The sequence below is a fragment of the Parambassis ranga genome, chromosome 5 (genome assembly GCF_900634625.1).
Source record: "Parambassis ranga chromosome 5, fParRan2.1, whole genome shotgun sequence".
NCBI classification, from domain to species: Eukaryota; Metazoa; Chordata; class Actinopteri; family Ambassidae; genus Parambassis; species Parambassis ranga.
Genome location: NC_041026.1, coordinates 28,185,058 through 28,198,527, shown reverse-complemented (window position 1 = coordinate 28,198,527; position 13,470 = coordinate 28,185,058). Strand labels below are relative to the sequence as shown.

The 13,470-nt window shown below is 39.8% G+C and overlaps 2 protein-coding genes across 2 annotated transcripts; one reads left to right on the top strand and one right to left on the bottom strand.

The window, feature by feature from the left end:
- The first annotated feature begins 36 nt into the window (after positions 1 to 36).
- On the top strand, positions 37 to 3,539 carry nuf2 (UF2 component of NDC80 kinetochore complex). Its single transcript, XM_028406486.1, has 13 exons — positions 37 to 244; positions 768 to 842; positions 991 to 1,067; positions 1,220 to 1,281; positions 1,499 to 1,596; positions 1,885 to 1,958; positions 2,083 to 2,176; positions 2,263 to 2,325; positions 2,401 to 2,538; positions 2,619 to 2,759; positions 2,848 to 3,023; positions 3,110 to 3,245; positions 3,327 to 3,539. The coding sequence occupies exons 1-13, from the start codon at positions 122 to 124 to the stop codon at positions 3,432 to 3,434; spliced, it is 1,365 nt and encodes a 454-aa protein (XP_028262287.1). The 5' UTR covers positions 37 to 121; the 3' UTR covers positions 3,435 to 3,539.
- Positions 3,540 to 4,123: 584 nt separating this feature from the next.
- On the bottom strand, positions 4,124 to 12,612 carry cfap57 (cilia and flagella associated protein 57). The gene is made up of 21 exons (XM_028406642.1): positions 12,347 to 12,612; positions 11,899 to 12,212; positions 11,577 to 11,824; positions 11,090 to 11,261; positions 10,860 to 11,012; positions 10,030 to 10,169; positions 9,739 to 9,904; positions 9,544 to 9,657; positions 9,246 to 9,458; positions 8,980 to 9,153; positions 8,710 to 8,871; positions 8,091 to 8,246; positions 7,885 to 7,978; positions 7,615 to 7,805; positions 7,359 to 7,532; positions 7,082 to 7,240; positions 6,211 to 6,354; positions 5,992 to 6,108; positions 5,717 to 5,851; positions 5,493 to 5,636; positions 4,124 to 4,359 (listed from the first exon to the last, which is right to left on the bottom strand). The coding sequence occupies exons 1-21, from the start codon at positions 12,501 to 12,503 to the stop codon at positions 4,201 to 4,203; spliced, it is 3,486 nt and encodes a 1,161-aa protein (XP_028262443.1). The 5' UTR covers positions 12,504 to 12,612; the 3' UTR covers positions 4,124 to 4,200.
- Between the last annotated feature and the right edge of the window lie 858 nt (positions 12,613 to 13,470).

Here is a 13,470-nt window from a genome sequence, read left to right as displayed (position 1 = left end):
ACCAATCAGATGCGCTATCTTAAAAAAAACACGGAAGTTCTTTTAGGCGCCAATTTTGTCTTGTCGTCGTAGTCAGTTTTTTGTGTTTTATCTGGTTTTAATCGGCACTGAAGTTTTGACAATGTGTGAAAACACCTTCCCCGTCTGTTCGATGGATGCAATAGTGAACTTTTATCGCACTGAGATTCTCACCGGTCAAGAGGCTAAACATTTTACTAAGAGCGACCTTACCCCCGTTCCAAAGGTAACGTACCGTATTATTATGATGAAGAAATACTTTCACCCATTACGATTGTTGTTTGATGCAAATATATTTAATTCGGACAGATTGACACTTATGTAGGAAGACGTCAACTTTACGAAACCTCACTCAAAACATCGCTATTTTAACATTTAATGGTGCATTTACGGGTAAATAAGAACCAACAACTAGCGTGTTTACATTATTTAACAACAAAAATAATGCAGACAAGAGTCCAGCTTTACATTACGATATAATCAGTAAAAACGCCTGTAGTCTAACGTTTTGTATTAATATTTTTGTTACAATATTTTTAGGTCATATCAAGTATTTAGTTTGATTTTTTAAATGTATGATCCAAATGTATAAAATATAATTTCAACAGTACAAAACACAATAATGTCAAATTCACAGTCTAATTTGACAGATATGATCACCACATCATCATGATGAACAATATCTGAGCTGCAGTTCTTTGTTAAGACAACACACTGACCAATAATACAAGATTTATTATCTCTCACAGCCAGAATCAGTTCAGACATTGTACATGAGAGTGCTTCATCTCCTGTATCGTTTCAGACCCGAGTGTCACTCCATGGTAAGTACTGCCTGCTTCCACTCAAGTCAGTGTTGCTATGCATCTTCTGGCATAACTGGAGGAAATCTGTGACCTTGTTGCTTCTGGTCTTTTTTTAACATCAGTCTCATGGTTCCATAGCACCTCAAACCCCTTTTATTTTTAACAGGTTCCTCTTTTGGAGAATATTCAGTATCCAGCCTATCACGAGGGGGCAACTGGGATCATGAGCGTCTATGCACGCATGTGAGTTTTGCTTGGACATAACACAGTGTGCATCAAAAGCGTTCCACTCAAAATAAGTTCAGAGTTTATTTTGGTGATGATGATGATTTTAGTCCATAACAGACTATGCTATGTATTGTTCCATGTACATTAAAGGTGTGTGATATTTTTAGGTTACAGTTCCTTCCTATGTGCTTGGTGTATGATTTTTCACTGAATGACCTGCTAGCTCCAAGTAAGTGTGGATTTCCTTTATTTAAAAGATTCTTCTTCTTTAGATTTATGTTTGTATGATTACTTGATCAAAATTCATAATCTTTACATCATATTTCTATTGATTCTTTTTCTTGAAGTCAAATCACTTTTGCCAAAAATGATTCCACAGTCTTGCTAAAGCGATTTGGATTACTGTTTAATGCCCACATGATTTAGGACTTTATCTTATTTCTCAGAAAAACAGAGGACTCTGACTATCCTGAGTGCCATCATGAACTTTCTTCGCTTCAGGAAGGAGAGGATGGAATTGATCCTGGAGAAGCAGGCCAAATTTGTATGTTACATTGGGTAATTGAGGGAAGTGGTGGTAAAATAAAACTAAAGAATATGTATATCGTGAAAGATGATCGGTTTAAACAGCCATGCTATTGTTATTCTACTAATATCTGTTATTGCTGTTTCCTACGATTCTTGCAATGTTACATCACTGAATTATCTTCATCTCTGATGCAGATCTAATCTAGTTATGCATGTTGCAACAGCAATTCATATGTGTTATCTTACATGCTAATTTTTTCCTAAGCCGTGTCATAATAGTAACTGTTACATTGTCTGTTGTCAGAGGGCAGACATGGACAGACTGCAGGCTTACACCAGAGGAAACATAGAAGCAGAGAAAAAGATTGAGATGCTGACGTAAGCTCTGGATTAAAGTTTGACTTCAGTTGGTACAGTATACTGCTGTAACTGTTTTGTAACTAGAAGAAGTGGCAACCTTTGCACAGTGAGATGTGTACAGATGTATCTTGTCCTTATTCAGGACCATCCCACCAGAGCAGCAAGCTGAGGCAGACGAGCTGGCAGCTGCACTGTCTGAGCTGCAGGCCACGACCATGCATGAATACCAAGAAGTGGTAGGTGGTGATGTAAAACCGGACAGTAAGAGATTCTGTGGTATGCATGCTGTCAGTCAAAGTCAGAAACCTTTGTTTTCTTACAGAATGCCAAAAATAACAGTATTGCAGAGTGGAAAGCCAACATTGCAGAGAAGACCCAGAAACTAGTATGTGACTGTGTTTCAGCTTTATTTATTTCTGTACACGTGAGGGCTTCTGCTGAAAATGTGTGTGTGCACCAGGCTCAGGTGAAGGTGGATGTCAGCCACCTGAAGGAAGATATCGGCAAACTCAAGTCTCAAATCGTGGAGTCCCCGGAGGAGCTAAAAAGTCAGATGGAGAAGATGAGAGAGAACATCAAGATCATCAAGAGTAACATTGTGAGCAGAAAACAACATTTACATAGTCAGAAGTATGGTTTCAAAAGCTGTTGAAATCTGTGTAATGTGTTTGTCTGCAGGAAGAAACTGATGAGCATGCGGTGGAGCTGCAGAACATGGTGCAGGGTGTGAATGACACTGAGGCAGAGATTCAGCTAATGTACAGCCTACTGCAGGACCTGGAGAGCAGCATGAACAATGCTAAGCAGCGCCAGGAAGAGGTGCAAGCAGGGAGCAGGTTCTCTGTTTATATCTCTTTCTTCTTATAAGCTCTGCATTCAATTATTGTGTGTGTGCTTGTGTACACAGCAACAAGAGCTGAAGGCACAGTATGAGAAGAAGCAGAAGGAACTGAAGAACTTGTGTGTTGAGGAAGGCCAGCTGAAGCGAGCTCTGGGCATAAAGCTGGATAAGGAGTGCAAGCAAAACATCAGCAGACAGAAGTTGAGAGAAATGAAGGAGCAGCACTTTCAAGATGTGTTGGGGTATTAACCATTACACAGCACTCCTAAACACAATTTCTACACTATACATATTTAAACAGTAAAACCGAACTGCAACTGTTTTCTAGGCAGTGTAACCAAATCCACCAGAAACGTGAGGAGATGGCTGACAAAATCCAAGAGATTAGCAGAGAAACACAGCAGCTGAAGGCCAAGATCAAGAGCCTGAGAGATGTCTGCAGCAAGGAGACACAGAAAGCTCAGGTACAATCACCCACACCTATCTGATACATGTCTGCTTCTGCATCCAGTGTGACACTAACATGTCATTTTCTATGTGTCCAGGCTCTGTATGACACCCTGTCAACCTCAATGGATGAGCTGCACAAGAGAATTGAGATGCGCATGATGGAGCTGAAACTAAATCTAAACAAGATGTCCACAAAATTCTAATGTGGTTATTTTCACTTTCCTCTGGATTAACACTCTACTTTTATGTCTTAAAATAACTTTGTATATTAAATTACATTTGTTTATGAATTAAAGTGTATTCTGTAATTTCTGCTCATCTTTAGTAACTCCCAAAATATTTTGGAATGACAAAGATTTATTCCAATATATTCTTGATTCCTCCCTAGTGTTAACAGATCTAATATTGATATTTAGGACCTGCATGATTACCATTAGGTTAGGACACAATAGCCAAGTAGCAGTGCTGGTGATGATGTTGCCAAGCAACAGTAAACATCTTTGCCCTTGAGGCTAACAGTAGCTTTTATACTACTCCTGACATGTTAAAATCTCACTTCAAGAAGACACATCTTCATCATATTAACTAATATGTACGGTAACTAATAAAACTTGGATCTCAACAATTGATAAGTATGAATCCACATTTATAATTTTATAAAAAGTTAAAAACTCATTGCATTTATTTAACACAGCTGTAACACAATTTAAAACAGCTGTTCACAGCAGACTAGAGGTCAAATCAAATCTTATTTAGTGACTTGTAATTTATAATGGCTTTCTAGACAGCCAGTTATTTGGGTCCAGCAGCTGTCGTGTAAAATAAATTCCTATAAATAGCAACACACTTTTTCAAATAAAGAGAACTTTAAACGTGTTTTCCCTGTGTTTTATTCTAACCAACAAAATCATTTTGCATGAAATTCACTTTCTAGCACAATTAAAATTGTGCATCATGATCTCCTGCTGGTCAGTTGACATCTTCATGTTTTGGCTCCTTTGAGTTGAGCCGTGGCTTGTTGGACTTCTTTGAGACGGACAGCTGAGCTTTGTAATCCTTGACCTCAGTCCTCAACACTTGCAGCTCCTTACGCAGATCATTTATTTCAGCGATCAGAGTCCCGTTCTCCTGCAGAAACAGATAAACAAGTCAATTCTGTTCAGATTTAGTTACACAAAGTCTCATTGTACTTTACGTTGATTATTGCCAATGTATGAAAAATGATAAATTGTTTAGATTGCTGTTTCGAAATGACAAAGATCTGTTTCCTTCACCTATACCTGGTGCATGAATTATTCTGTTTCTGTTACCCTTATTTTCATTTTAAAATCACTACACGAGTCCAATAATCTCCCTGCATGTTTTCCCTGAGCCAATCAGCCTATTTCCACCTCCAACTCAATCATGTCTTTTAATCAGTTTTTAAACAACCTCTTCCTTCCTACATTCTTGTCATCCTCAGTTCTTTTCAGCCAAACTTTGCTCCAACATCACCATCAAGGTTAATTAAATTTTTTTTGTGTGTAAAAAACCTAATAATCTGATCTGTAGTAGGTCCAATATTAGTCAAATATAACAAGTGTTGTGCTCAATGGCTGAAAGGTGTCAAGCCCAAATCATCAGTCCTCCACTACCGTGCTTGACAGTGTGTATGAGGTGTTTTGGCTGAAATGCTGTGTTTGGTTTTCAGCAGACATGGTGGTGATCATTAAGACCAAACAACTCCACTTTGGTCTCATCTGTCCATAGGACATTGTTCCACAAGTGTTGTTCTTTGTTCACTCCTGTGAAGACTGACAGCTGTCTTGAATGTTTCCACTTGTGAATAATCTTTCTCACTGTAGAATGTTGAACTCCAAATAGTTTGAAATGGTTTTATAAGTCTTTCCAGATTGATGTGCAGCAACAGTTTCCTCTCTAACACCATCATTTATGTCTTTCTCACACATGCCTGGTCAGTATCATTATATTAAAATGATCTTAATGCAAAGACAACGCAACACAATCCTTTTATTGGCCATTTATTTAGAAAAAAACTATGCCTGATCTATGAGGTGTTGCTGTCTGGCTGCAATTAGTTGGCAGCACTACCACAGTGACACAAACAATTTTAGAACTTAGAATTTTTTTTTGCCTTATATGGAGTGTAAGTAAAAGCAACAGAAGGCTGATTGTGCTTCACAGCCGGAGTTTGTGGGCCGAAGTTTTTTTTTTACATGTAGAACCTATGAGATACACATTTGACCTGTGTTACTATTTACCTTCATGATCTCCACATATGCTTTCTCGTGCTCCTCAGCAGATTTGGCCAGCCTCGTCTTAAGACTTTCCACAATCTTCTCCAGGTGATCACGTTGTTGGCAAAATGCCTTCTGAATATCTTCATCTTCTGTGTTGTTCTCCACCTTACAAAAAGCACCAACAGTTCACACTTAGATCCAGTCACCTCTTGAAGATCTAACACAGTAGTCACAGCCACACTCACCCTATCAGTCTGCGTGACATACCGCCTGTAAATTCTCTGTATACTGTCCTTCAGTTTTTTGGGCTCCTGGATAAAGCCGACACTGTTATGGATGTCTGACTTGAGCTGCTGAAGAACTGTCTCCAAATCTTTTACCTGATGACACAGAAGATGTCAAAGTAGACATTTATATTGATTCAAGTCTTATCTCATGACTGTACGAAAAGATGAAGTGTTAGCAGCCTCAGACTGCAGATGGATTTTGTATGGAAAACGTGCGATGCATGTTTGCTTACTTTCTGCATCTCCTTGTGCATCTCTTTTTCTCTGTTTGTCAGTCTGAGCCTCAGGTCCGAGAGTGTGAGCTTCATCTGAGTGTCGCTCTTGTTCATTTTCAAAAGATTCTCTTCAAGCTGTCAGACAGGAAAAAAAGACACCACCACAGACAGATAGATGGATACAGTTATAACAACATAGATATAACATGATGTCACGTTTTAGACAAATGCACACACCTTATGTATCAACTGCTTTTTCTCTTTTATGTCATCCTGTTGGGGCTCGATCTGCTTCTTTAACTCACTCAACTGGAACTCAAGAACAAACTTCAACTTCTCCAGTTCCTGGTTCTTCTTCTTCAATCCAGAGATAGTGTTATCCTGTGGGCACATGAATGGGTGCAAGTTTTAAGTCTGAAGTCTTAAGCAGCACCTATGCAAGTTTAAGCTCTGCTGCCTACAATCACATAATCAAACTCTTGTAGAATATATTCTAGTCTTGCACCCTAGTATCTGCCGAATTGTTTAGTACTCGATGTGCCAGTAACCTTTTGAGTTTCTAAAAAGGAATACAAGTTCTGAACACATGAATTTTAGACCTTGATTCCGACGATTATAGGTTTCTAGCTGAAGAATCTGGGTCTAAGTTAAGTTTGGGGGGGTAAAATATTGAACATTCAATTCAATTTTATTTATATAGCGCATTTTACAATCAGTAACTTAATCTTAACTTAATCACTTAATCTCTAATGTGACTAACAATATACAGAAGCGTTCACACATTTGGCCTAGTTTTCTCTAACTAATAAAAATGTCATACTTAATTCAAATTGAATGGCAGGTTCATACTACTTCTATTAAAATGTTCTAAACATTAAAAACACAGAAATGGAAAACTCTGATATATGTGATTACTTGGACTAATATAGGAGAGTATGTGGAAGTACCACATGCAGTTGTGTGAATGTGGTTGCAAGGAAGGATATTACCTACTACTAAAATGTTAAATGAACCGCATCTATCCAATTAAAAATACATAGTAACCTTACTGGACTGTAACACAATGTTCTCTGGTTGTCAGTAAAAGATAAACTCTGGTCACAGCCACCTTTTCCTGGCCGGTCTTTTCATGGCCAGCAATCTGCCTCTTTAGGTCCTCTATGTCACTCTCCAGAGAGCGAATCAACCCAAGCATGCTCTGCCGCTCCTGCTTCATCTTGTTTAAGTCAGTGTTCTTGTCATCAATCTGACTCTGTAGAGTGTAGAACTGTGGTCACATCCACAATATCCACAAATGAGGGAGAAGAAACAACCGGGAGAGAGAAGTGAAAAAAAAAATCAATTTTCTTTCAAAGAACTCTGAATATAACAGGAACTTTGGTTACCTTTTGGGACATGACACCAGTTTTTTTCTTCAGACTTGTGTTCATCTCTTTCTCCTTGTGCAGTTTATGCTCGTACTCCAGTTGGATGCCACGGATGTTCTTCTCCTCGTCCTCCTCTGCCTGCTTCATGATCTCTTTAAACTCGCTGATCTCTCGCTGAGTGTCCTCCTGACACTGAACAAAAAATAACAGCAACACAAAATCAAACAGTGAAAAAAAATAGTGGTTTCAATGGTTACATTCACTTGTGACTGACCTGAGTCAGAATCTGGGTTTTCTCTTGTAGCTTGGCCTCGTAAAACTGTGTCAGCCCCTCCAGTGCCTGGTTTTTGCTTTGCTCTGCAGACTCAAGCTGCATCTTGTAGTCTTCCTGCATTTGTTGATGGTTCTGCTGAAGGTCGAGGAACTTCTCATGCTCCACGATCAGCCTCTGGCTGTAATGTTGCTCTGTGTGTATTAAAAAAAGGCAACTGATGTGACTCCCTTGTAAAAAAAAAAGTCGACACAGATGCTGTTCTTCTCTTACCTAAATCCTTCAGTTCTTTTGAGTGCCTCGAAGTCATCTCTGCAGTATTCTCCAGGTTGTCTTGTTCCCGTTTTTCCATGTCTGTCTTCATGGCCTACAAAAAGAGCAGCCGACAGAGGTCCTAAGTTTACAAAGTTCATTTAACATAGAGGGTAAATAAGGCAGTAATAAAGAAATATATATAGGAGTAGTGACCAGCAGCAGACCTGTTGTGTCTTTTTCAGAGATTTAATTTCTTGAAAAGACTTGTCAGAAAGCTCCTTGATCTTCTCCTTGTAGTTCATGTCCTTCAGGCGGAGCTGATACTCATTCTCCATCTGTAGCTCCTCCAGGCGCATTTTCAGCTCCAGCATGTTCTGGTTCTGAACACAGATACAAGTAATGTACCTGTTATTCTTTCATTAGTATAACATGACAGTTCAAAAGAAAAGAAGTATTGAGAGTAAGAAAGGAAGGAAGGAAGGAAGTAAGGAGTGAGTACACTGAGTACAGTGACGATTAAAAGGGGCAATGACAACTGTTCATTTGAAGAAGATTGGTCTTGCCATAAGCAGGATGATCTACAACGACACTGCAACAATAAATGCTCAATGTAATTTTCTTAATGCAAAAAATATATATCATATGTATATGTACAACATGGACTACAATTCTTTTGTCTGCACATAGCAAACTGACCATGGTTACGTTTTTTAAATCTAAAATAGTGGGGTGGAGGTGTCAGTTTGTGTTTGTATACATATGGTACTGTATATGTAAGTCAAATGAAAGGGCCTGGTGCAGATGCACTAACACACTCAAACACACACACACACACACACATACCTTCTCATCCAGTTCTGATTTGGTAACAAGAATCTCATCAGTGTGAATGATCATCCTGTTGCACTTTAACTCTTTGCCTTCCTTATCGATAATCCTCCATAACAACAGGCAGCCATCCTCAGACACTGTGAGCAGGAACTGTTCATCATATGTGATCACCATCTGAAGACACACATGGTTTGGTCAAAGTATTCACAAAAGATAATTTCAGTATTCAAAATACATCTATTGTAAAGAATGTCTACTTGTTTGTTCCTCTTCCTCCCTCACCTTGGTGATGGGGCCACAGTGACCCTGATACTTGATCCATTCGTTCTGGATAGGTAACGGGTATTTGATGGCCTTGATAATCCCACTGGTGGTTCCGGTGAAAATGACTCTACCAGAGTGTGACACTGCGAGTGTGGTATGAGCTGTCTCATCAGGTGAGACCTCCCTCAAGACCTGTGGAACAGCAGAGGCGGTAAGACAGACACAAATACATTAAGTGGGTTTTGTAGATATAATGTTACAGTAACATACTAACAGCTACTGACCTGGCAATCTTGGATTTCCTTCAGTGTGAGGTCTGATCCAACAGCTAGAATGGTTTTGCAGTTTAAGGAGAAGGCAACATCTGTGTAGCTGCAGTCCTTGAGGACACACTCTGACTCCCGTTTGCCAGTCTGTGTGTTCCACTCATACACTGCACCATCCATCCCACATGACACCAGACGGCTGTCGTCCAGGCTCCATTTAATGCCTCGTACCTACAAAGACATACAGATAAAATGAAAAACAACAATAACTACTGCTTTAGAACTGTTCTCTAATACAGCACCCTGCCCAACTTACCTTTCCATTGTGGCCTTTCAGATTGAGGATATTTTCAAAAGAGATGGCTGAGTATATGCAGATGATGTTTCCATTGACAGCTGCAAACATGTGGCCACCGTGGCTGAAAGCACACTAAAGGTGTGGAGTGAGGAGGTGAGCATAAGTTTACAATCATTTGGATTTTCTGCACACATGATCAACAGTATATTATACCTCTCTGCAGCCGCGCACAGTGAACTCCTTGAAGCTACGGATGTCATCGATAACCAGGTTCATTAGCCTGAGTTTGTCTGAAAATCCCACCAGTATGAAGAAGCCAGTGGGGTGCAAAGCAACACTATATGCTTCTTCCTGGAACTCCTTGTACAGTTCTAATGCTCTATAAACAGTGAACACCAAAGAAGAAACAGTGCGTCCTTAAAGTGGCCGATAATAGCTGTGTAAATAAAGTAAATACACCACATAACAGACAATTTGCCAAGGAGTTTGTGTGTGAATTTTTACTTTGTCTCGTAGTTCCAGATGCGTACAGAGCGGTCCAGAGAGCAGGTGGCAATAAAGGGCTTGTGAATGCAGATGGACAAACCAGTGATGGAGCTGGAGTGAAATGACTGGGACAGGAATTCAAAATGTAGCTGTTCCTCCTAAAGGATGGAGTTACAAAATTTATATCAATCTAATGATCTAAAGTCAACAGGAAGCTGCCTACATGAGAGAAAGGCAGACAAGGTGGTGTTAATAGAGTATAAAAGATGAGCGAAAACTGCATTAACAGGAAGAGCCAGCGGTTGTGATTCTCCAACTACATGTTGACATGAATTGACAGACCACAGCAAAGAAAAGTATCCTAGCTCATGAATCAATATAAATTGGTGTACTGCAGTTTTTTCAATTAGACCATACTATTATACATGTGCACTACATCGTACAGTTTCTTAGGGATCACCATAATACACCACAGCGTTTATTTAAGGTCAACTAGCTTAGCTATTAGGGTGCGCTCCCTCTGCCTCTTCTCTCTGCTGCTCAGTGTGTGAAAGGTTTGGTGCTGTAGATCCCACCAGCACAGCAACACAACCACTGAAAAGCTAACAAGGTTTACGACAAGTAAAAATTTTACTCAAATAAAAATTGAATATTGTAGGGACTTTGGTGGAGGATGCAGGTGTTAAGAGAGTATTGTGGTGAAAAACATCTGCATTAATTGAAGGTTTTTTTGTCCACGTAGAAACACAAAATAACAAGACAGAAAATCTAACATGAGCACCTCAGATAAAAACAATTTGGAGTGAGTGTCTCTTGCAGTGCTATTCTCAATGTATATTCTACAGCACCTTGTTTGCTTCTACAGCGAACAGGCTGATGCTGTACATCTGTCCTCTGTCTGTGCTGATAGCCAGAGTCTCCTCTGCTGGGCTGATGCACATGGTGTCAATCTCCTGGCACTCTGCTGGGGTCAAGTCATTACTGTATGGATCTGGAGGGATCTGACACAGTACAATTAGATACACACTGTACACAAAGTCATAAGTACATTTTATTTAAAGCTTGCTTGAACTTTTACCTGTAGCTCCTTGGTCTTTCTGTAAGTGTCATTTATCTTTTCAAACAGACAGACTTTGCCAGGACCAAAAGAGCATGCAAAGCCCTTAGTGTAGGATAGGATGGCTGTGATGCGAGGGACAGATGGACCTGGATCCACATCAGACTCTCTAGGTCTCTTCATCTTTACTGGCCTGTGCAGAGAGGTAATGGCTTTAATGAACTGAGTGGTTGTCTGTAAAGACTGTATCACAATTTAACCTAGTAGTAGAAATGGTAGAAATTCATAAGAGAGTAAAGTAGCTGTCTTAACCACCATAACCATTCTGAATCCATTTTCATTATTTTAACACTAAGTGGCTTCCTAACTGGGCAAAGCTCTACAACCTTCAAAGATATAACCTGTACCAAGCAAAGGACATGCAGGTGGAAACGCTCTATGATTGATCTGTGATTATGTATACACAAGCTGTGGAAAAACATACAAATTGTATGATACTGTGTCTGACCTGTCATACTGCAAAGCGGACATGTCGATCTCTCTCCGCAAGTCTCCAGACTCAAACACCAGCAGCCTGCCGGTATCCGTACCGGCAATCAATCTCTCTTCTGACATCCAGGCATGGCAAAGAAAGTTGATGGACTCCACCTTTGCAAAGGTGTTCTGTTTCAGGGCTCCCTCTAAGTAGCGGTACAGCTTAAACACACCAGTTCCACTCACACAAAGCTGCATGTTGTTGCAAGGGTTGAAGCTGACCTGGTGGCAAATCATTCAAATGGTACAACATGCCTGCACATATAATGGACTGTAGCTGATCCAAGATAACTCACCTGGGTAACCGGATTGTTTGAGTTAGTTGTCTTCACTGTTGCTAGGATTTTGTGTTTTTCCCACAGCCAGAAGATCAGCATCCACTCTGGGTCCCCTGTTTGTCCTATCAGGTATTTGGAATCAGGGGAGAAAGCTAAGCTTACAAACTCCTGAACAGGAGTGTCCCCTGCACTCAGAACTTTTCTCTTTCTGCCCTGTTCGTGCTGCAGGTCAAACACTGTGATAGTGGCCCTCTCCCCACACTCTGAAACCGCCAGGTAACGCTGGTTGGCACTCATGGAAAAAGCACGCATACTCTGACCTTTCTCTGATCCTAAAGACGCAACACAAATAGACAAAATACAGACCTACATGATGTAAACACGTACGTTGCAAAGCATAAACCTCTTAAAAGAAATATAATGAATACATGTGTTGCTTGACAGTGTAAAACCAGTTAGCAAATACCTGAAATAAACCTCTGAGATCTTTGCACGGTGTTGTAGCACACGCAGCTGTTTCCGCTGGGATATACGACGTTGTGCTCATCGCAGAAACACAAGTTACTTGTCACACCTGTCCGCAGACCGAAAATGAAGTGCGGCTGAGCAACTACAGCGGCCATTTAAGCTGTTAGGTTTTAAAATATTCAAATAAACTTAAATATAACCACAAACAACGAATACTCCCAGCTTGCATTAAATGTAGTTTCCAAAGCCAGAAAGTAGTTTACGCGATCGTGTAAAGACGTATGTTGATGATCAGTGCCACGTCGCTAGGCAACGCAGGAAATACCGCGATAATATGAGACTGTTTCTCGTACACGTCACTGGTACGCATCTTCTCTCATTGCCATCGTTTTTCCATCTCTGACACATCACTCATGTTTTTGCATTTATTCTGCTAGTTTTTTTTTTTAATCTTTTTTATGCCATTAAAAGAATCAGCAAACTTTGCCTTTATTTACTTCATTTCCTCAAGGTGTCTCACGAGATTTGAGTTGGTTGCCTGGCTACGGTATCTCATATCAACAGAGCAGTGGAACGTTAAAACAACTTGATACAAGATTTAGATTTAGATTAAGAAAACCTTTATTTGTCCCATAATGGGGAAATTGCGTTATTGCAACAGCACAGATACAGTAGTAGTAAAAATTGGATAGATCGAAATAATATACAGTATAAAGTACTGTGTGCTTAATTAATAACAGCCCTGTGGAGAAATTTATGTTTATACTTACATTATTCTTTGTTTGCTAGAAAAATATTTTTACAGTATTGTATGTAATGTCACAATTCACCTAAGTAAGAATATTATTTAGTTGATTGTTGTGTGCATACTTTAACCACTAGGTGGAGCACTCGGGTTAAAATAGAATAGAATAGAATAGAATAGAATATACTTTATTAATCCCTTTGGGAAGGTCCCTCAGGGAAATTTGGGTACCAGCAGCACTACAACACCAACAGTCAGAGTGAGTTAAAAAGCAACATATAAATTATTGCACTGTGTTGTATCAGGCGGGCTGTACTCCTCCCTCATTCTCCCCCTCCTGCCAAAAGCAGAATTGTAAAGTTTGATGTATCGGGGGA